The sequence below is a fragment of the Acomys russatus genome, chromosome 25 (assembly GCF_903995435.1).
Source record: "Acomys russatus chromosome 25, mAcoRus1.1, whole genome shotgun sequence".
Taxonomy (NCBI): Eukaryota; Metazoa; Chordata; class Mammalia; order Rodentia; family Muridae; genus Acomys; species Acomys russatus.
Genome location: NC_067161.1, coordinates 35,562,454 through 35,587,003, shown reverse-complemented (window position 1 = coordinate 35,587,003; position 24,550 = coordinate 35,562,454). Strand labels below are relative to the sequence as shown.

Genomic DNA, 24,550 nt, shown 5'->3' with positions numbered 1-24,550 from the left:
ATGCTGGGATTACAAGCCTGCAGCACCATGACGGGTAAGAAAGCTGTAGAAACTGACCTCAGGCCTTCTAAATGCTAAATGAGCACTTTTAACTGAGCTACATTCCCAGTGCCACACTGATGTTTTTAAGCTTCAACGTTATGGTAGATTAAAAAAAAAATACACAAGCATTCTACAACACATGCTGACTAACATACACGCATGCACACCCCCCCACTAAATATAAGAAAATTAAAAATTTAAAAAACTTCATAAGTTGTAACGTGGCATGTATATTCTGATTCTATATGAAAACAAAAACACACATACATAATTAAGAAAAATAACTAAAAGGATTCATGCCAATGAGTACTGCCTCATGAGTGGAAAGAGAATTCTACTTCCTACCAACTTCATTGAATTCTCTATCATATAATCTTTTTGAAAATAACAAGCTATACACAAAAGACAAAAGAATACCAAGATACTTACAGTAAAAACCAACAGCTGTAGGCAGCAAAAATAAAGCAAAATTATACAAAGTCAGCAGTCAAATCCAACTGGTAATTCTGCAGCTTTGCCTGCACTGTGATTTTGATCTAAGAACTTAGGCATGCAGACTCAACATAGCTGAGCTCGACTGAGCACCAACCAAGCTGGCTAATGACAGAAAGTCACTGCAACCAAGTGATTATGCACAGAGCAAATTTTAGTACTACTGTTAAATGTAAGAAGCTCAATTTGAAACTAGTAATGACTTTTTCCAACAAAAATATAAGCAACATATTATTATATAGGCCTTTCATAAAGCTGTACATTTGGGGGGGTCTCAAAAGTGAAGTATCTCTGACAGGTATGTCTGGCTGTACCACTGACATGTGCACAAGCTGCAGTCTCAGCTACATCAGACTTTCAAGATGTTTTCAAGGAGAGACCTGTGAAACCAATCTGAGAGCACTCTGAGAAGCACCTGTGCCTCAAGGCTGACTCTAGAACTGTGTAAATTTTAATCATTTTAACCTCTCTTTTTGTTAGCCATCCACACTTCCTTTCGCCACCTCTCTCTCGTCTTTTGCTGTCCTTCTTCCTCTAGCCTCACCTCCCAATTACTGACTCATGTCTAACCTCGCCCGTGTGCACGCATGTGGAGGTCAGAGGGTGACATGCAGGCGTCGGCTCTATCCTGCCACATGAGGTCCAGGGACCAAACTGACTGTGAAACTTGGTGGCAAGTGCCTTAACTTACTGAGGCACTCTGCTGGCCTGTTTCCACCCCCAGTGTCTATAAATGCTCAGGATGTCAATACAGCCATAAAAAAACAAAACAAAAAACCCCCCACTAAATCCATAAAATCATATGCCCTTACTAAATAACCGCTTTCATAAAAACCTTGTCTATTTAAGATTGTGCTCTGGGAGTGTAAAAATCTTTTATTCCATCTTCTATGGAGTGTAAGAAATACCACTATAGAATACATACACACAAAGAGAACAGATTTTAATTCTACTACATGAGAAGTCATGAAAAATGCTGAAAGTGATGATGGAAGGCAGGGAGTATAGGCTTGAGCACTAAAGAGTAACATTGAGGAGTAAGAAACAGCTCACTGGATGTGAGGAGGGAACCTACAGGTGGCAAAGCACATGGAGGCGAATCTTAAAACACTTGACACTTTCAAGAAATGCTAAAGAAACAGGTTGTCAGAACAGGCAGCTAGAGAGAAGGTTCATCCCTGAAACATGCCTGCAACCTGGTACAGTTGTTTCTTCCATGTCAAAGAAACGAACCCAGCATGCTGTTCTCCTGTCTCTGTGACATCTTAGTGATCACTTTTTCTGAAAGCAAATACTTAATTTTATATCCTGGCAACTAATTTTGTATTTATTTATGATTTCTGCCTCATGACAGAATGCTCAGTAATACAGGAACTGCTAGAACTTAAGCAAAGTAATGATTCACTAGAATATATGTTCTAGGGCTGGAGAGATGGCTCAGTGGTTAAGAGCACTGACTGCTCTTCCAGAGGACCCAGGTTCAAATCCCAGCAACCATATGGCAGCTCATGACTATCTGTAACTCCAAGAGCTGAAACCTTCACATGGACATACATGCAGACAGAAGACCAATGCACAAAAAATAAAAATAAATTATTAAAAAAATATTTGTTCTACAGAGTCCTGGCTGCTGTACAGAAAGAAGGATGTGCACCAGCAGCTTGATGAGCGCAGAGCTCCAGCTTCAGCTGGGAATGGAAGGGGACAATGTACACACTGTTTTCACTAGTCTGTGTTTTTGTTAAAGCTTGGAGTGTTTAGGTTATTAAAAAAAAAATCACAAGAAATAATGTACAGTACAACCTTCAGCGTGTGTTTTCTGTTCTGTTGAAGGGTTTTATTTTAAGTTGCTATTAAGAAAACACAAACTTCACTAACACACTTCTGTTTTCTTTCTGGCACCGAAATGTATGTGAATGAGGCCCCTTCCTCTGTGCATTTAGAACCAGAAACTTAAGCTGAATTAGAAACACTCTGAGGGATCATTTCCCCATCTCTACCCTGGATTCAATTACACAGTCAGTTTTCAATTTTGTCTTTTCTTTTGACATCTTTTCAAGTGACTGGTATATAATCAGTTCTTTACAATGAAATTTTAGATCATACAGTTATGTGACACCAACGCATGTAGATAACAACTTGATGTACCACCCCGAAAATCGTTATCAGTGAAAACAATTCTTGACTAAACCAAAACCAAAACCCAAAATCAAAACAAACAACAACAACAAAAAAAAACCCAACTTTAGCTCAGATGCTGAGAGGGGGAAAAATCAGTGCTTCTTAGAAAATTGCTAAGACTTTTTATCATTTAGAGATACGAAGACAATCTGCATTAAACCTTTTCACAGTCTGTTCTCAATCCATCACTCAGCAATTTCTGAAAAATACCACTGAATTTCTTTTATTATGAAGTTTCAATGTTGAAGGAAGTAACCTACTCCTGTTTATGTTTAAAAAAAAAAAAAAAAAAAGACAATTTTCTTATTGGCTTTTTCATGAAGTCAAAAACCTGAGGTGAAAACTGGAGGTTAATCCAGTATTTGCTGCCCAAGGCTCAGGTGACTGTGCATTAGGAGCCAATCTGGTCATATGAAGTCGCATGGAAACATTACCTGAAGGATTGGAAAAGTCCAGCATGCTGGTGGTAGGCTGCAAGAGATCTGGGCTGCTGGATGAGAGCGTTCCAGGAATTGGCATTATAGCCAGGCTGTGCCTACAGTGCCTGGTTCCCACAATGCTGTCATCTTGTGACTGGCTCAGGCCTCCATCACTTCAAAAGATAGGTATATATTACTTTCAAGCATTAGAAGGCACTTACATAGCAAACAGTTTGACTTCATATGTACAAAGGCATAACAATAACTATTTTAATTCGGTATGATAATTTAACCAGTTAGATTAAAACATCTCAGCAACCAGAAAGGGTAATTATAATGAAGAAACAGCAATGAAAGGTTTTTGAAAATCACATTAAAATAAAATACAAAACAGAAGTAATTCTACTCTATAACAAACAATGTTGAATTTGCTGTCTCTGGTTTTGGTAAAGAAATTCAATCTGAATGTTTAAGGATTTACTGAGCTATACATAGCCAGACCACAGGAAGTGTCCCCTCCAAGCACATGATAATCACAAGATGGTGTAAGTCAGTAGCACTTAGTTCTCTTTTAAGGTTTCAAAAACACACATTAGGTATTAACTAAAAAGTCATTATATAGGCCAGGTGTGGTGGCGTACCCCTTTAATCCCAGCACTCAGGGAGGCAGAGGCAGGTGGATCGCTGTGAGTTCGAGGCCAGCCCAAGGCTAGAGAAACCCTGTCTCAAACCCCCGATCCCGCAAAAAAAAAAAAAAAAAAAAAAAAAGCGCCATTATCTAGGGCAACAAGAAACTCTTCCTTTAAACCACTTAGAAATGTTTCACAGAAACACTGTCAGTTAAACTGTATCTCCCAAATATTCGTTTAATTATAAAGTAAAACTGTTCTACGGAATTTAAAATCACAGTGGAAAAGATTTCACCATCACCAATGACCAAAATAAGAGTTCTCACCCTAAACTAACTTAGGTTGAAATGTTTTCCTTAGTATCTATCCCCACCTGAATTTTACTCAGCACAGCCCTTCATTTTGTTCTTGTTATACAGAGGCTATCATAGAACACTTACCTATTATCATGGAAAAGATTAAACTACAACCTAAAAAATGAGTGGTATGCAATATATTTAGAATACATTAGAGCAAAACATAGGATTTAGGCAGACTATGAAATGAAGCAAGATGGAGAATAACAGACTGTTAATAGCAAGAAAAGAAAAACGGCCAGGACAAGAGAGCTGCTTCGTCAGGACAGCATGAAAGTGTGGCATGGAAGGAGTGTACTGTGACGGCAGACAGACTACTATTAGCTGGCTGTCTCCGGCGAATTCCTTTTTCTAGCTGGCCATTAGTCGAGGGACTACTACAAGGGCTAAGTCAGCACAAGTAGATGAAAAACAGTATTCTTATTTTTATGAAGAGAGTCAAGTACTTTTACCACATTAAAATGAGAATAATTCAAACCTATAGAAGAGGAACTTTAAAAAAAAATGACACTGAGAAGCAGACATGCTACAATGCAACTGATTCAAACAAGCCAATCCACTCTTGTGAAAGGAAAGGCTTTATCTGGTTAAATAATCTATGCTTACCCTAATCTAGTTCTCTACAACTTGGTTGCTGCTGTAACAATTAAACATTTTAAGATTAGCTAAGAAGAGAAAAGAAATGCTGTTGAGTATTTAAATCATGAAAATTTAAAGATCTAATTTTAAACAAGTCTTCTTCTAGCTGACTTTTGAAAATAAACCCACCAAATTTTTGAATTCATAATGTCTGGTAATCAACTCCAAGGAAAGAAGCCTTCAAAACGGTGATCTACTCTAACAAAAACTAAAATTAGACTCTTTTTTTCTTTTTTTTGATACCAGGTCTCTTGTAGCTTCAACTAACCTTCAACACTCTATATAGTAAAGATATCCTTGAACGCCAGATCCTCCTGCCTCCACTTCCAAAGTGTTGGTATTCTATGGCTTAATGTGGTGCCTGGGATCTAACAGAGCCTTTCAGATGCTGGGCAAGCACTTTGCCAGTTAAGCTATGTCCCCAGCCCTAAGTCAGATTTTTGTTGTTGTTGTTAAATGGAATTCACTATAGAGACAAAGTCACAGAATATTAAAAGTTCTTAATATTTACTATTATCACTGATGCCATTTAAACATTAATTCTGCTTTTTAATAATGAACAGATACAATACTATCGAGCTATACTCGTATAATGTAGACTGTAAATTCATGGTAATTGGGTGTGAGCATGTAGACATGAAAACTCTGTCATGCACAATTCAAGCTATGACAGGAATGAAACAATTGGCAAAAAATCCATGCTTAAAGTTGAACTGATAAAGCCTATTTAAAAAATAATTATGCCATTTCTTACCAAAACAGTCTCCTGAGAGGTGATGCAGTAACAGAAACAAGACATTTTTGAAAAATTCCTCAATAATTAGTTCCCTGACACTAAATTTATTTAGAATAAAAGTAATTAGTTTCCTTATGAAACCAAAGAGGCCACAAAATAACCCCAACATTGAAAGCAAACAAAAAATACTCTGATATATGGAGAGAAAAATAGTTCTTGATGTGCAAAACAAAGCTACTTGGGCAGCTGTGATTAAAGACAGAATTAAAGATAGAGTGGTCTAAAAAAGGGGAAATCTGATTTTCTGAACTGTTAATGAGTTAATAAAAACCATACTTTTATGTCATAATTTACAGGTGTTATTCAGCTCTATCACTCATATTAATAATTTATTTTTGTTTTAATTTTTAAGGATAATTTTCCACTTATTTGCTTTTTCTTTCTTTCTTTTTCTTAAACATTCTTTCCTTTCTGCTCCCAGAGACACTCAGAGTTCCCCTGCTCTTTTGAAGGTATATGGGAAGAAGTGGAATCTGTCTTCCATGCCTTTCTTAAGGAGTCGTGGCATGCAGGAGATATAGTACAGAATCAATATTTACTATTAAATTACTATAGAATTAAACTTATTATTTTGTTTTGCTTTTTTGAGGCAGTGTTTCTCTGTGTAGCCCTGGCTCTCCTTAAACTCAGAGATCTGCCTGTCTCTGTCTTCCAAGTGTTGGGACTAAAGGTGTGTGATACCACCTAGAAAAATTACTTAATTTTTTATTTCAATTCAAAGAATCAAAGTATTTAAAGTAGGAAAACTGGAAGATACAGGGGGAAAACTTTTGTGCTTTATTAAAAAAAACAAAAACAAAAACAAAAAAACCCCAAACCTGTTACTTGCACAATCTTGTACTTATATGTACTTTTGGTGTATTTCTAGCTGTTGAGAGGCAGGAGGATCACTTGGCCGCAGGAGTTTGAGGCCAGAAGGACAACACAGCAGAGCGTCCCCATCATCATCATCATCATCATCATCATCATCATCATCATCACCACCATCACCATCAAAGAGCTCTATGGGAAGGGCATTGCATCCTTGTATAAACATCTATATGGATCATTTAAACTCACACTATCTACCTATTATCTACTGATGTCAGCGATGTTTTCCCCCTATAAATGAATTTTAAGTTCCGCAGAATGAGTGAACCTCTGTGGTGGTCTGAATGAGGTCCTACTATCTAGGGAAGCTTAGATAGTACGGGCTTGTGGAGGAAGTATGCCACTAGGAGGAGACTTTGGGTGTTTATAGTCTCAGTCCATTTCCTGTTTTTATGTTCTACAAAACGGCCAGCCTTCTGGTGAGTTTCAGGATGCTAGGCTTGTATGAGGCATATGTACCCCCATCTAGCTGGGTAGCACACTTTAGCTAGATGTGGTGGTGCACACCTGTACTTCTAACACTTGGGAAGAACAAGAAAGAGGGATGAAGAGTTTGAGACCAGCCAGGGCTACACAGTGAATTTAATGCCAGCAGGAACGACACGGGGAGGATGCTGTTTTAAAAAAGGCCAAGAACTAGTGATATGGCTTAATGGCAGAACATTTGCCTTATGTGGGGACGGTCTCTCAAAAATTTTAAGAAAAAATTACCCAAATTCACTTTAATGGTTTGAGTGTCAAAAATAATAATACATGTTCTAAAAAAATACAGAGTAGCTGGTCTGACATAAAAATGAGAAACTAATTCTCACAAAACTGGCTTCAAAAATCTCTTTGACTAGATTTTTGGGTTTTAGTGACTGAAATGATTGGCACTGCATTCTACTGCATGCATAAGGGAAGAGGGGTATAGCAGATAGCAAAAGATTAATAAATGAAAAATTAAATAAAAATACATACCTAATTTAAACAAACCCATTTCTAGTAGATTTCTCTTCCTTTGGTACCAATACAAAGTTATCATGTGGGAAATGCTCAACTAACTGCTCCTGGTGACGGCAACTTGTGTGTCTCCTGCTATGAAGCTGGAGGCCATGCCTAGTAACCTACTTCCATTCTCCAAAGAATACGCATAATGCCACTGGTTTAGCTGCTCAGAAAGGGTGTCTAGTTTTAGATGACATATGACATAACCGTACTACAATGATGTACACACTCCAGACCAAGCCATCAGGGCTTCTGGAAATACAACTCAAGGCATTACCTGCTAAGGAACTTTCTTGATATGGGAACTATTTTCTGCTTTCTGGGTCCTAGGTTTTTTTTTTTTCCCTTATCCACAGTGACTTCTAGTCATCTCAAACACTCCTCAACCTCGTCAGTGTGGATTATCTCTCTTGATCCAACCTCCATTGCTCTTAGTGTTTGCTGATATGTACAATATTAGATATTTTTGCTATTTTAAAGGTATGGCTTTCATAACCTACTAACCTCAATGGAAGCACTGACACAGAATCGAGTGAACCTGGAGCTCTAGAGTGGAATTAGAACAAAGCCATCACATTCAAGTTTTGACTGCGTGACAAATTAAGAGAAAATTTGTTTCCCTGGCTAGAAGTAAGAACTTGTGTGTGTGTTTTATGGTGGCATCCATATGTTTGTGTGCATCCATGTGTGTAAACGGCCAATGGCTTGCATCGGCTATCTTCCTTCATCTCTACATTTCTTTTTTTTTCAGACAAGCAGCAGAGAATCTCTGGAATCAGCTTACCAATTCTGCAAGACGGAATGGCTAGGAAACCTCAGGGATCTGTGAGTCCCTACCTGAACAGTAAAATTCCAGGCACTAGCTAATATACCTAGCTTGTTATAATGTGGATGTTAGAGTCTGACCTTAGGTCATTATGCTTGAGTGGCTAGCACTCTACAAATGGAGCCATTTTCTTAGCGTGAGATTTTTAGTACTGACAAAAACAGAAGACTGCATATGTATTTTACTTGCATACACCTTTTGTCCTTTTGTCATTGACTACTTCATTGTCTTAATTTATTCACCAAGTACTGAGCAAGTTTTTTGTTTTATATATCGCACTTGCATAGTATTTTGAAATTGCTTTTGAAAATTTATAATACATATCCTGGAGTTGTTTCTAACCATGACACTTCAGTGGACTGATTCAATCATTATTTTACAAACCTTAACTTGCATGTAAAATCTTTAGATATTACTCAGTTTTGGGGAATACCTCATTTTTGAAACAAAAAATACATTTAAACTGGGCATGATGAATATAAGCCAAAAAGTCTGGGGCAGAATAGAAGGCTCTTGAGTCCCTGCTAGCATGTGATATACACACGGACAAGCCTATCTCAAAAACCCCAAATATCAAAAACTTCACCACTAGAATTCAGGAGAAGTAATACCAGCAGCGAAAAATGATATTTAAAAACCAAAAAATTACTAGCAATGAATGTGACCCAAGATTTAACATGTCCAAATTTACAGATCCAGTGACTGAAACTGGACCCAAAACATAAAAATACATAACATGAAACAAATTTTTTCCTAAAATTTACAACACTACAATCTACTAGATAGTGATAAATCCAGAGATGATGGGGAAGTTTTAGCTTTTACTCGTGTATTATTTGAAAATTTTGAGATGTATAAAGACAAACAGGACTCAAAGCTCTCTTCCCTATAATAAAGACTCAGTCAACATGAAAATCCCCACAGTAGATGAGCATTACCTACCTAAATAATTTTGGAGGCAAGATACTAAATCGTGTTTTATCCAGAATTTTCCTGATTTTGTTTCTTCCACCCGAAACAGTATTTGCTTTAATTTTCTTATTTCCTTTCTCCTGTGGTGCCTGTTCAATATCTCCTGGGACATCTTGTATTGAATGGCGATTACTTTTTTTTTCAGCAATTTTGGGAATATGAGGAACACCGGATTTCTCTTGTTCAGTCCTACTGAGCAACTCTTTGAACACTGTGGAAAGAAACAAACTCATTATTTTCCTTTTCCTCACTAAAAAGTTTTATACCAATATATCAGGCTCATACTCATTTCAAAATCATTTGCTAGATCCCCAACGTGATAAAATTAAGTCACTGGGGAAAGCTGAAAGGAAACGGGTAGGCTGCCCGCACGTGTGGAAAGCACAGGCTATGTAAGGAGAGGGCTTGCCTCTCTGTCTAGCATCACTGAGCGGCAGCCCCGTCCAAGGGGATGCATCGCTCTGTCCTTGTCCTTCTTTCACTTCCCCCCTTTCTTGCTTTCCTCCCTTGCTTCCTTCCCTTTTGCTGTTCTGACACAGGATTTTCTTGACAGGCTGGGATTGAACTCTCAGTTATCTTTCTGCTTCAGCCTCCAAGTGCTGAGATTACATGTACATGCCACTCCCCTGGGCTTGTTGTTAAACAAAACAAAACAAAACCAAACCGTACTTAACTTACAGAGATCAGGATGTTATTTTATACACTTAGGCAACATGAATTATCATATGCCTAACCACCCTTCTTCCATTTTTGCATCCCCCTCCCCCGCCATCTTTCTTAGTCTTTAGCAGTCTTTAGCCTGATTTCAGGTCAACATTGCTTTTGCTGCCACAGAAGAGACAAGTCATACTGGTCTTTGTGTGCCGGACTGGATAAGCTTAGCGTAATATCTTCCAGTTGCATTCACTTTGGCCAAATGTCAGGATTTGACCTCTGTTATGGCTTAATACTCCTGAATATTACACATCATCCTTTTACCTATTAACGGGCCTCAGGCTGATTCCTAATCTTGCTATTTATGAAAGCAGCAATAAACAGCATACAGGTATCTCTTGGTTTCTATCTTCATTTCTTGTGGCTATCCATTAGGAGAGAGACAGCAGCCTCATACACTAGCTCTGTTTAGCTGTATGAGGAACTTGTCTTCTCCACAGGAGTTATGCTAAGTTCCTTTCCCACACATAATCACCATCAACATCTGTTAAACTGTTTCTCTTTTGTTTAACATTACTTAACACAGAAGATAACCGTAGTCTAGATTTGTAGTTCCTCTGATGGTTTGGTGATACTGAACATCTTCTCAAATATTTGTTGACCATGCTTGTTTTTCTTTTGAAAAGTATTTGTTTAGATAATTTGCCCATTAAAAAATTGATTACTTGTTTGTTTCTTTTTTCTTTATTTTTTTGAGACAGCATTTTATTATGTAGCTCAGCCAAGGCTTGAATTTTCAATCCTGCCTCAGCCCCCACATGCTTTCCTTCTTTCTTACTTTTTTGGAGATAGGGTCTTAGGTATTCAGGCTAGCCTTGGAGTCTTACTCTTCTTGCCTGTACCATACCAAGCTTTTTGAATTCCTTAGACAGTGTGGATCTTAAGTTTCTGTTAGAACTGCTAAGCATTTTTCCCATCTGTAGGTTCTTCAGTGAAGGGGAGACCACACTGCCAAAGCATGATGCAAGCATATGATAGTGACATTAAAAATGAAATTTCCATTTATGTGTACATATGAGTGTCTGACATGGGTAGCCATGTGCCTGCTGAGTCCAGAAGAGGGCATCAAATTTCTTGAATCTGGAGCTGCAGGTGGGTGCCGGGAACAGAACTTACTCAGGTCCTCTGGAAAAACAAGTGCTTTTAACCACTGAACCATGTCTCTAGACCCAAGAAAGACATTTTTACTTTGCCTTCAAAGTATTAGATACCTTTAGGATTCATTTTTTTGAAAGATATTTTGCTTTATTAAAGTTTCTTTTGCATCTATTAAAATTTTTTCGCTTTTGTTTACACCGTTTGGCAAAAGATAAAAATAGCTTTCCAAGCTAAAATTGAAGATATTTATCTATTTAATAATGTTTGCTACATTAGGAAGTAAGAATTACGGAATTTTGGTTTCTTTAAAAAACACAGAAATATAAGACTATGTTTTCATTTAATCTCAGATGTGGGTATATGAGGCTGCTTTGCAGCAGCTGACTATAATTTGTCTCATGCTCTAGCAGATGTAGTTTTGCCAGCTGCAGACAGTTTCTGCAATTGTGTGATGTTTGGAATTCTAGGACATTATCAAAAAATATATAAACGCTAGGGCCCAAGGGGGTGAGGTTAGTGGTTGTGAGTCATTTGGGGCCGTTGGTTGCGATTTGTTAGTAGTTGTGCACTCGTTCTGCCTAATCCGACCCCCATTCTTCTTTCTCTCTTATCTAGTGATGGTGGTGAAAGCAGGGGGATACAGGGTGGGAAAACAGGACCCACAAAGTAGCTAAGACAAACTACACATATTATACCAGATGTCTGTACATGTCGCTAAATTGTGGAACTTGTAGTCAGGTAAGAAAACTGGTGTAGGGAGACTATAGTCTAAGAAACTACTTAAGATAGCAGGAGAGGAGCAATATCTTCCTGAAGTTGTTTTATAAGAAAAGATTTTGAAAATGAGATTTAAAGTAGACAAAGAAGTCAAGTGTGGTGGTTCACATCTTCAATCTCAGCATTGAGGTAGGCAGAGGCAGGTTGATTGCTGTGAGTTTGAAGCCAGTCTGATCTACAAAGTTGAGTCCAGGACAGCTAAGGCTACACAGAGAAACTCTGTATTGAAAACAAACAAAACCCCAAACGAAAAAAACAAAACAACAAAAAAATCCAAAACCAAACCCAAAAAATTTGTAGACAAAGAAGGGAAAGGTGGACTGATTCTAAGTAAATGTGACATTCAAAAATCCCTGTGGTAGGAGAAGAAAAAAATGAATAAAGACTAAGGCCAGATAACAAAACAGTATCCTATGAGAACAGAAGGGTAGCAGATTCCTCTGAATGCAACATGCACGTAAGACGACCCAATGCTTTAAAAAGCACTTATTTATAGCTTAGGTGGAAATGGTGGTGCATGTATGTAATCTAGCACTCCGGAGGAAGGGTGGTTAGCCTGAGCTACATAGCAAGTTATTGTGTGGCAGCACAACAAGACCTTGTGTATCAACAAACAAACAAACAACAACAAAACCAAAGCTAATGGTGGAAAACCTAAATCCCAGGAAAGATTAAAATGTACAATTTTTTAATTCCAGCACTTGGGAGGCAGAGGTATGAGGATCTCTGTGAGTTCGAGGTCAGCTTGATCTACAGTGAGAGTTCCAGGACAGCTAGAGCTATTATACAGAGAAACCTTGTCTCAAAAAACAAAACAAAACAAAAACAAAAACAGGTACAATCTAGGGCTAGAGAGATAGCTCATCTGTTTAAAGGCTAGGCTCACAACCAAAAATTTACTCCAGAAACTAAAAGTTAAAATTTAAAAACCAAAATCACTGAACATTTTAAACACCAGAATGAATATAGTAGAAATAGGATCAGCAGCTGATGAGATGGCTCAGTGGGTGAAACTGCTTGTCCTATAAGCCTGATGACCTGAGTGCAATCCTGGATATGGTAGTGTTCACCTGTAAGACAAGGCCATCACCATGAAGCATGTGGACAGCCATCTTGGACTATTCAGGGTGGCAAAAACAAGAGAGACCCTGCCTCAAAACAAAGTGGAAAGAGAAAGCTGTCCTCTCACGTCCATGTGTGTCCTGTGCAGATATATGTCTATGAACTTGCATCATCACTTTGGATCTATTGTCCTCCCACCTCCACAAGCAATAAACAAATACACACCAAAAAACAACAAACAGACAAAAACTAAACTAAACTAAGAAAAAGAAACTATCCAGAGTTGGGTAGGCAGCTCAGTGGAATAAGTAGCATGTACAAGGTTCTGGCTTTTGATCCTGCCTCAAACAATAAGTCAATATTAAAAACAAAACAAAACAACAACAAAACCCCCAAAAACCTTATATAGGATACAACAGAAAATACTGATCTTAGATTTGGAAAGGAGATGAAGAGGAGGTTTAAAAGCAGTATCTATCTGAAGTGATAATGGCTACAGAAAACTTAAACCAATCAAGACAATAATAGAGAAATGTAAAATACCATCAAAACAGAGCCCCCCACCTTCACATTTTTAACTAGGAATTCTAATGCTTAGGTCTTGTGAAGAACAATGGTGCTTGTGGCTGTCCCAGCGGCTACAGCTGCGACACTTGGTTTTCATGTCTGCAATGCTATTCAGATCTGATCGAGGTTTATCTGCAACACTGGTTCTTAAAATCTACATTTCCCCCAATATTATCAAGCTGATAATGCACAGGCTCGGGGCTAATAGCATTCTTACTATGCAGGGGCTCTTAGGTTATGGATTTCCTGCCTTTTATATCCACAAACCTTCCCTTTTACCCCAGGGCCCATGTTGCTAAATATCTGATATCAATTAGTACTTTTTTTGTTTATTTTATTTTTCTTTGTGTGTGTGTGTGTGTGTGTGTGTGTGTGTCTCAGGTACAAAGAACTCTCAGGAATTAGATCCATAAGAATTCGACAATAACACCTGAGAAAAGAAGCTTAGGAGAAATTTAATAATTGGCTCAAGGTGATAAACACGTCTTTCATATTTTTCACACCTGGAGTTCTTTAATTAACCTAAAAGTTGGCATTAGTAGATAGTCTAAACCCTAGAAAGTAAAAGCCCTGAAGGCATCTTTTTCTTTATTCCATGGTAACATACAAACATGCTGGAAAATGGTCCATCGACAAGTGACCATGAGGTAATTATATCCCAGGCACGCATATGAAATGAGGAAAGACACAAAGGCTCCATTATTCTCTATGACTGAACATAGTATAAAGTCAAGAAAAAGGGAAAACAAACAAACAAACAAAACAAAACAACCAAACAAGCAAAAACCCCCAAAACCCCAGGCTCCTCATCTTCTTGTGGAAGGCACACTACTAGGATTCTTCTGGTATTCTGATGACAATCTAATCAACAGAAAGGGAGTTTCTTCTTCTGTCTTATAAAAACTCCCAAATGGTCTTTGGTTTTAAATTGCTATTCTTGATTTATCATTATCTTTCTCATGATTTTAACCAAAATTCAATGGAGCATAAAGCTAATGATAATAAATCTTTCATAAAAATTACAAAAACAAATGAATGGTACATTTGGTGAAAGGCACAAGCTTAATACATGTCTTATTCAGATATAAATATGACAAACAAAACAGCGCAGGGCTGCACCTCATACCACAGAATTCAAGAATATAGTGCAGCTATATAAACATTTCTACACAGAAAGAAAGGGCATGATGTTTGAAAGTCTTATTCATAGGTTTCAATGCTTCACTGACTTTACTGGATGAAACAACTAGTCTGGCATTTGCCTCATTATAGGAAGCTGGCTTGGTACATCAGGAGTAGAAAATGAGCCTGCTTATGACTTCTAAGTTTTCTTACTGCACTCTGCACTTACAGTACACAATAAAAGCTCAATAGATACTTTATATAGGACTGAAGCTGTATCTCTGTTTACATAAAATTTAGGTCACAGAAAAATTATAGATTATAAAATACTAACAATCTTAGCATCTTACACAAATAAGTTTATATTTTACTATCATCTACATCACTGAAAAGACTTTTAGCTTTTCTATTTATACAAAATAAAACAAAACTTTACGTCAGTGGCTTTTACAACAAAACTTACCAAAAATGTTGGTCTTTACAGTAAGTGCAAGATGAGTATTATTCCTCAAAATTTCAAGGGCTTTAACAAATGTAATATTCTCAAAGTTTTGTCCATTGACTTCCATTATCTTGAAAATAGTTTAAGAATACAAATTAAGGCAGAAATAGTATTAGTAACATTTATAACCTTAAAAGTTAAATAGTAGAAAAACCAAAAGAGAACTTGAATAAATCACACCATATGTGAGCAATGGTTTTTTTTTTAGAAGATGGACTATGATTTCCCCACCCTGTATTGTATAATTTCCAAATCTTCCATTATATATATTTTAAGTTCATTTTCTTTGGGATCCCAAATGAGATGGCTCAGTAGTTAAGAGCAATAAACCAACTAGGTATAATGTCAGATGCCATTAACCCCAGCACTTGGGAGGCAGAAGATTTCTGTGAGCTAAAGGGCAGGTTGGTCTACTACATAATGAATTCAAGAACAGCCAGTGTCACACAGTGAGGTACTGTCTAAAAACAAGACCCCAAAGGAATAAGAACAACAAACCAAAAGCAACCTCCCCCACAAAACCCAAAAAACAAAAACCCAATTGCTCTCTTGTTTCAGCTTTTCCTGGTTTTTCACCTAGTTCACTCTGCTTATTAAGAGGAGCAGCGGCACCATACGAGCATCAGTTAATCTGATGTTGTGACTTAATCTTCAGTCACCTATAAGCATCTATCTATTCATACCAAACTTGCAAGGGTGCTAATTCATGAATATCTTTCTGGAATATTCTGAGGTTGCCAAGGTTAAATTTCCTAATCCTTTGGAAATAGGAAGAGCCATTCAAAGGTGGCTATACTGATTGAGCTCTGTAGAATATGGTTTTCAACCATACTATTACAAAAATTTCCATAAAAAGTAATAAGTAAACGATAAATATTTTGAAAATAAACCATATTTAAATATTTATATTTGGACTGGGGAGATAGGTTGGTTGGGAAAAAGAGGACTTGATTCTCTGGTGCTGGGAAAGTAGAGACAGATGGATCCCTGGAGCTTGCTGAGCAGCTACCCTAGCCAACTTGGTAAGTTCCAGGTCACTGAAGCTGTGAAATAAAATAAAATAAAAAGGTAGCCCCTGAGGAACAGCACTCTAAGTTGTCCTCTGGTACACACAGGCACATTCTTCCCCCCCCTCAAAATATCCCGTCCCCCCAAAGAAGAGAGACAAAAGGTACAGACATACCAATTATAAAAGTTCTTCTTTAAGTGTAGGATTAAAAAGAAAAAAGTGTAGGATGATTTACTTACCTGATCACCCCGTTTCAGTCCTGCATCAGCAGCTTTGCTACCAGGTTCCACTCCTTCTACAAAGACACCAAATCCCTTCTCACTGCCTCCATTAAGACTGAAGTGTAGTGGGGACTCACGGGACGCCTTCTGCAGCACGACTTGCCTCCACTTAGCCTTTGCAGCACAGGCAATATTCAATAGCCTGAGGTGACCATTCATTTTCTGTGAAGCAGAAAAGACTAAAATGTATATGTATGTACCTATTCTAACAGGCTGTAAAATATTCTACAATGGAGTAGAACCAAAGCCATATACACTACAGAACATGTGAACTAGGTCAACAAAACTGGAGAGGATACTGCTAGCCAAGAGCAATCAACAAAACTTCTTAGCAGGGTTTTAATAGACTTTTAGATAATGAAAGGTTATTCCTAAATCTTCTGCATCTCCCCACCCGACACAGGGTCTCTCTCTCTAGCCTTGGCTGTTCTGTAACTCACTTTGTAGACCAGGCTGGCCTGGGGAACTCAGAGAGATCCGCCTCCCTGACTGTTGGGATTAAAGGCCTGTACCACCACCACCTGGCAAATTGGAATTCTTACTGTACTATCTTGCATACCTCCTGGCTGTTACACAAAGTAGAATCTTCCAAAATTTTATTTAAAAAACAGAATGGCTTCCTATTGTGTAATATTGAGACACATTCAAATTTCTACTTCATCAAAAAAAAAGTTTAATTCTTCTGTAAACTTGATAATATTCTAATTTGAAGTTCTATCCCTAGCTTGATATTTAATTGTTCTTAAACAGGTAATGTAATTAACATGCTTGTGAATATGATATAATATGGCTCTAATAAGAACCTGAAGATTTCTTGCAGGGCAGTGATCACTTTTGCACTTGTACATAATACCTTTGAGTGGGAGATTTCAATAAATATTTGATTATTTATTGGGAGTGGGTAGCGGAGAACCCCATGAATCAATCTCACGTTCCAATGTCTCTTAAATAGCTATACACTGGCATTGCAAGAGATAAACGATGTTGGTGTGTCTCAATGGTCCATCAGCCAAGTTCCCCAATTTATTTCAGGCTTCCTCATTCTGCATAGAGCAAATATGCTGCAGGAACTGAGGGGCAAAAAATGACCAGGGATGCCACTTTCTTCTTTTTGTGCTCAACTCAACCTGCTTACACTTTGAGAACTATGCTCCTGTGTGCCAGAACTGGCTCTCTGTGCCAAAGAAGTTTTCAGGCTTACTCATCACAGTCCTCACATCATGTCCTCAAATTGGAGATTACCATTTTTTTCTATTAAGACATAAGAAGGCATAAAGCTTAGGTAACCTGACCAAGTGCACATTCAAACAAGAGACTAGTTCCAAAACAAAAATGAGCTTAGAAGAGACACAGCATTTTATTTTGGTGAGGAATTCTCATCCTATAACAGATACGGGAGAAGATGGAAATTGTCTGAATTTGCTGCTCTTGCTGATGGAGTATGGAGAACTCTGAATTATAAGAGCAATAAAGTATTTTGGCCTTACTGTATCTTCTAGATTTTTTTCAAATTCTTCTAGAAATCGAGTCATAGCAGGATCACCTTCAAAATCATTAAAATGATTATTTACCCACAAAAGTACAATCCGCGTCACCTGTGGAAACAGGAGAAAGCACGGAGTTATGACACATCCTTCTGGCAGGGTGGCTACTCTTGGGCTTCCTTCACACAAAAGAGTTGCTTCATAGGGGCACCACTTACTTTCACAGCATACACTATTTTTGGTTCAGCCAGAAGACATAACCTAGGATGTGTATTTCACATAGTGTCTTAAACACAAGCTTCTGTCTGTCGTAAGTGCAGGCAGCCATCTCAATCAAAACAGATCATTAAAAGCGTTTCTACAGTTAAAAATGTACTTGACCAAAATTATGAAGAAAAATAAATCTAAATCCTATAATGTGTCAAATTTTCAACACGGTGAGTTAATTTTTTACTTAGCCTGTGGACAAAACAGACTAAGAAACGGGCTAGAGAGAGGGCTCAGTGTATAAAGTGATTGCTAGGCAAGGCTGATGGTCTGAATTCAGACCCTTAGCATGCGTGCAAATCAGGGCGTAGTGGCACACACCTGTAAGTCCAGAGAGGAAGGTGGAGACAGGATAATTCAGGAAGCTTGATGGGCAGCCAACGGTGGCTCCTAGTCCATTGTGACACCCTGTCTCAATGATGTAGGGAGCAAGAGGATGCCAACCTCCACATCCTCATGGGTAGGTGCATGGACCTGCATACACACAGGTACCCACTTCCAAACTAACAAATATATGTGGATTTGAATACTGTGCCTAATAAAGTCAGTAATGACTTATACTCCAAAATTTGTGACAGAATACCCTTAATGTCACCATTTTAAGTTGTCTAAAGCACACATTCCAGTGGCATTTAATATATCCAACAATGTCACATACTCATTACATGAAGTTTATCATAGCTCTGCTCAACCTGTGGGTTGTGACCTATTTGGTAAGTTTCTATCTCCAAAAACACTTATATCATGATTCATACCAGTAGCAAAATTACAGTTATGAAGTAGCAAGGAAAATAATTTTATGGTTGGTGGTCACCACAACATGTACTGAAGGGTTGCAGATTAGGAAGGCTGAGAACCACTGCTTTATTATCTCGGGAGAAGAATCCATTCTCATTAAGTAATGTGTTCTTATTCTGCACCCTTTGCCTCTGAAAGTTACCACTGATCTACTTTTCTTTGTGGATTTTTCCTATTTTATCAGACATTTCATAGACACAGACTCATGTAACGCTGCTTGTGACTGTTTTCTTTCACTTAGCACTTCATTTTTATGTATATTTATTTTACTGCCATACATGTCTGATTTATCCTTGATAGATTTTAGGTTGTTCCTACTTTTTGACAATTATCAATAGTGCTATGAGTATTTGTGTCTAAGTTTTTGCTTGCAAACCTGGCTTCTTACTTTAATTTGTTCATTTTTCAGTTATGTTGCTTATATTTCTGTCCTTTATTTGTAAGAGCTCATTATTGTGGTTAGTACATCCTTATCAAATCTCTGATTTGCAAATCTGTATGTTGTTTTATGCAAATTTTCTCTTTCCCATGCTCATATCTGTGTATCCATGTGCAGGTCTGAGGCTGATGCTGGGAATTATCTTCTATCACTTTTCTACCTTGTTCACTGAGTAACAGTCTCTCAATCAAACCCAGAGCTTGCTGATATGTCTAGTTTTGTGGGCTTCACCTTCTGGGGCTGGAATCACAGGCTGGTTACCATGCCCACCTGGCCTTTACATGGGTTCTGGGGACCACAGTATTTAATCTCTGCGCCATCTCCTAAGTCCCTAACTTGTACTTCATCTTCTTCTTTTTTAATTATTTATTTTTATTTTATGTGCATTGGTGTTTAGCCTGAATGTATGTTGGTGTGAGGGTGTCAGATCTTGGAGTTACAGACAGTTGTGAGCTGCCATGTGGGTGCTGGGAACTGAACCTGGGTACTCTGGAAGACAGTCAGTGTGCTCTTAACCACTGAGCCATCTCTCCAGCCCTCTATCTTGTGGTTTTTTTTTTTTTTTTTTTCTCCAAGACAAGGTTTCTCTGTGTAGCCTTCGCTTCCTAGACTTGCCTTGTAGATCAGGCTGGCCTCGAACTCACAGTGATCCATCTGCCTCTGCCTCCCGAGTGCTGGGATTAAAGGCATGAGCCACCAGGCCCAGCTTATCTTGTACTTTTTGAAATAGAAAAAAATGTTGGAAGTTCTGTTTATCTGTCTTTTTTTCTTGTTTGTGTTTTGGGTGTCATATCTGCAGATCTAAAGTCAATTAGTCTAAGAGCACTATAGTTTTAGTTCTTAAAAAATGTTTTCATTTATTACTACTGTCTATGTTTACGATGTGTGTGAGGTACATATAAAGGGGGTTCAATTTATGCTTTTACATAACTATATCTAGCTATTTTTAAATCATGTTTTGGTTCATTGCCTAGGCATCCCTTCATTTTCTCTAGGGCTGAAGCACTTGCGTCCAATTCTAAAACACGGGTGGTAGTGGTGGAAGGGAAAGGCTGTAGTTTTGGACACGCTAGCCTCTTAAATAATAGAATTCACAACTTCCCCACATATATTTTTATTATCCTTAAAATGTAATTCAGAAAGGCACACCAGGAAACTTATGACTCTACTTTTTTTTTTTTAAGATTTATTTATTTACCATACATAGTGTGTTTTGCCTGCGTGTACACCAGAAGAGGGCACCAGATCTCATTATAGATGGCCGTGAGCCACCATGTAGTTGCTGGGAATTGAACTCAGGACCTTTGGAAGAGCAGTCAGTGCTCTTAACCTCTGAGCCATCTATGACCCTACTTTTACTACTTTCTGGAAACAATTTATTTCTAACTAATATGATGAAGTGTCTTTCTATAAAATATACAGACATCCCATAAATAAATAGCAAACAATACCTGTGCAAAATCTAACCCAAAGATAGATTTAAATACCTTACAGGAAAGAAACTAGGTGCTGACAAACTTTTTGAATGATTATAAAATCTGTAACTCAGAAAAGCTTGGATGGTCTTATTCCAAGACTTACCATCTATCTTCTTGAAAAGTCAATTTATGGAGTATTACTTAAAATTCATGCTTTATATATCTGCACAAACTACCACCATGGTTCCTAAGTTTACAGGTAGCTACATCACAGTCTTACTTCGGTTTCTGCTTTCTGTAGTTTGTATTCACTTTTCTTTTTCTTTCTTTCTTTCTTTTTTTTTTTTTTTAATATTTATTTATTTGCTGTTATACAGTGCTCTGCCTGTGTGTACATCTGCAGGTTAGAAGGGGGCATCAGATCACATTATAGATGGTTGTGGTTGCTGGGAATTGAACTCAGGACCTCCAGAAGAGCAGTCAGTGCTCTTAAGCTCTGAGCCATCTCTCCAGCCCATATTCACTTTTCTTAAGGCTAGGAAAATGACCAGACACATGTCTACACTGGCTCACTAAGTTATTTAGGTGAACATATTTTTTTTTATGTTAAAAACAACAATAAAAATCCCACTTGGCCTATTAAGTGCAAAAGTAATCTAAAGGTTAAAGTTAAATTCATGCTTTTTATATTTATAAACTAACCTTATCCCTTAGGCTGTCAATCTGAAACCATTCCAAAAGCTTGATCCCAACATCCAAAGGACTTTCAAGAAATGTTCTATAAGTTAATAGGAAATCTTCTATATATGTTGGGTCCACAATAGAATGTTCTTCTATCAAATGCATGATGAGACGCTCGGGTGTTGCCTGAAAAATCCAAGGAAAGAAAAGATTAAGACAAAACAAAACTCAAGGAGTCAGGTATCTCCCATTATTCTCCTTTGTGGCCACCTTTAAAACCTATTGCTGGGAAAATGCAGTTTTTAGATGGCAACTCAGTAGCAGCCAGAGGCTTAATGTTGAGAAATGGTAGAGGGGTAAGCCAGCAGCAGCATCTGCTCAGCTACGCTTGCTTCCACCATTTCATCATCACAGGACCAGGGCAATGTACTGACTTATCCCTCAAACGTCACTTCTGCTACAATAGGGCACGCAATAACTACCTGTCCAAGGCAAAGGAAACAAACAGAAATAAAGAAGAAAGCGAGCAAATAAGTTTTCTTCATATTTAATCTACCTCAAATTCTTCCTTCCCAGGCTACAGGAATAATACACACACACACACACACACACACACACACACACACACACACTTAATTAATTAATTTAGAAAGTCTTTCACTGACCCTGGAGCTCACCAACTGGGTAGACTGGCTGGGTAGAAAGCCCCAGAGACTCTTGCTTCTCCCTCTCCAATGCAAGAACTGTAGGTGCTCGTCATTATACCAGTCTTTTTAAAGAGAGTAGAAGTAAGATGCTGGTGCTTGCACAGCAAACATGTTACCAACTGACCCACATCTCCAACCTCCTACACTTGGTTTTATAAATGTGGGTTCTGAGGATCGATCAAACTTGGGTCCTCATGTTTGCAAGGTAAGCACTTTACCAACTGTATTACCTTTGTAATCCTCCATTGGTACCTTTTCTGAAAGTGGGTAAACAGAATATACATAAAAAGAAAATAAATACTCAGTTGGATGTAAAAAGAAACTGTGGGGGCTGAAGAGATGATTCAGTGGTTAAGAGCATTTGTTGCAGAAAACTTGGGTGTGCTTCTTAGCGCCCACATGGTAGCTCACAATCATCTCTAACTCTAGGAGATCCAGTGCCCTTTTCTGACCGTGGTAGTAACAGCACATATGTGGTACATATACACACATGCAGGCAAAACACTAACATACGTAAAATAAAATTTAAAAGTCTAACTGTGGCCCTTAAGTTCAAACTTAAATTTGCTGCAACCATACAAATAATTAATTGATCACAACATCTAAATAGTAAACATACATAAATATTGACAATGCTGTTACCTCACAATTTCCCCCCACCCTAAGGGCACCCAATGCTAACAAGGTACATAAGTCACTTTTCTTGAAGGTACTCAGGAGTAAGAAAGACTTCATGTAACTAACTTAGAGCATAGAGACTATAGGTTACATTTCTTTTTACCCCCCCAAAATACTAAGTCTAAAATTATCAAAATGGGCTGTTATTTAGGCCAGTCATGGTTTAGAAAATTTATATGTGGTCTTGGGGTGTACATAGCTAGGTCAGTGTGATAACTGTCCAACTATAGAGGAAGAACATTGTCCTATTTGTCTAAATCAGTAGATAAGCGTTCCTACAGAATCTAGACTATACGTTTAAAAGTTTGAAAAGGAGCCCATTATCCTGCAGAAGTATGTCACCAATATCCACACCAGCAACCAAGAAAATTGGACATCTGGAGAAAGAACACATTCTGGATACTCTTCACTTGGATGGAAGGCAGAAGACATGGCTGGCACTATTATATTGGCATGGTAGAGACTGGTTAAATCCAGAAAATAAGCAGAAGGATTAACAGACATGGAAGTAAAACATTAGAGAAGAGCCTGTAGGACAGTATTAGAACTGTATCATATGCAGACAGAGAAAGTTGTAGATGAGCACTGATAATGAACACAAATAGCTGTTTTTCTAGCTCTGACTCATACAATACAGTGAATTTCCAGATCCTGGCTTTTAAATGCTATCCTCCACTGGAAAGATCAAAAACTTTCTGGAGAAATGGCTGACTCCAGAGCAGGAGCAAAAAAAAAAAAAAAAAAAAAAAAAAAAAAAAAAAACCCTTCATGACAATCCTTACTGATTGTAGAAAATTAGAAAGTGCTCCAAGAATAATGAGGATATTTAAAAAAATACAAGAGTCAGCCTGTGGAGCATCTCACTGGTGACATCTCAGAAAAAAATCTGAGCATTAGAATAATACTTAAGGCAAGGGAGAGTATGACACAAAATCCATACCAAGCATAAGTTAAAGAATGACAATTAGTTTTTATGAGAGAAATTACAGTATCAGAAAAACACCACTTTTGGCAGGAGTCATCAACAATAATAAAAACAGATGGGAAGAGGATTACATCTAGCTGCTGCTATCTACAAACTAGAGGCAGTACACTGATAACTATCTTAGAACATCTCTTCATCAGGTACTCATCATTTATGAAGTGTCACAGCTGGGCCCAGTGGCACACACTTGTAATCCCAACACTCGGGAAGCAAGAGGCAAGTGGATCTGTGAGTTCGAGGCCAGCCTAGTCTACAAAGAGAGTCCAAGATAGCCAGGGCTACAAAGAGAAGCCCTGTCTTGAAAAACAAACAAACAAACAAAGTGTCACAAATGGTGACCTTATAGTAAAAACATCCTGGCATATGGACATGAGGTCATCAAGGTTAGCTTCCCTAGAGAAAGGTGTGTCAACACTGCACCAAATGCACAGAGAAGAGTGTTAATTATAGTGAAATTCCTCTATGAAAAACATGACTGTAGTTTGGTTATGAGTAAACATGACAGGATATAAGATGTGGATTCTTGAAGTCTGCTGCAGATATGAATAACAAAAGAAAGACCAAGCAACTGACGTAGACCAAAATGGCATGGCAACAGAATGCAACTATGTTTTTAGATGAGAACCCTGACAAGAAATAAGAATGCAGCATGACTGGACCCATCAGTGAGAATTTACTAGGGACTTCAGATTGACTGTATTATCTTAGCAATGTGTATTTCCATACTTGGAGAATTCTATGTTTATGCAGGA

The 24,550-nt window shown here is 37.9% G+C and overlaps 1 protein-coding gene across 10 annotated transcripts in view; it reads right to left on the bottom strand.

The window, feature by feature from the left end:
• Rapgef6 (Rap guanine nucleotide exchange factor 6) overlaps window positions 1-24,550 on the bottom strand; it is a 179,759-nt gene that overhangs the window by 49,764 nt on the left and 105,445 nt on the right. For 6 of the 10 annotated variants that reach the window (XM_051168156.1, XM_051168150.1, XM_051168155.1 and 3 more), the window contains 6 exons: window positions 21,450-21,614; window positions 17,829-17,936; window positions 16,300-16,503; window positions 15,013-15,121; window positions 9,180-9,420; window positions 3,150-3,307 (listed from right to left, as the gene is read on the bottom strand). In XM_051168156.1, the coding sequence (XP_051024113.1) occupies window positions 3,150-3,307; window positions 9,180-9,420; window positions 15,013-15,121; window positions 16,300-16,503; window positions 17,829-17,936; window positions 21,450-21,614 (985 nt within the window). Of the gene's footprint in view, window positions 1-471; window positions 487-3,149; window positions 3,308-9,179; window positions 9,421-15,012; window positions 15,122-16,299; window positions 16,504-17,828; window positions 17,937-21,449; window positions 21,615-24,550 lie in introns of all 10 variants that reach the window. The other 4 variants (XM_051168154.1, XM_051168151.1, XM_051168145.1 and 1 more) reach the window with 1 other exon arrangement.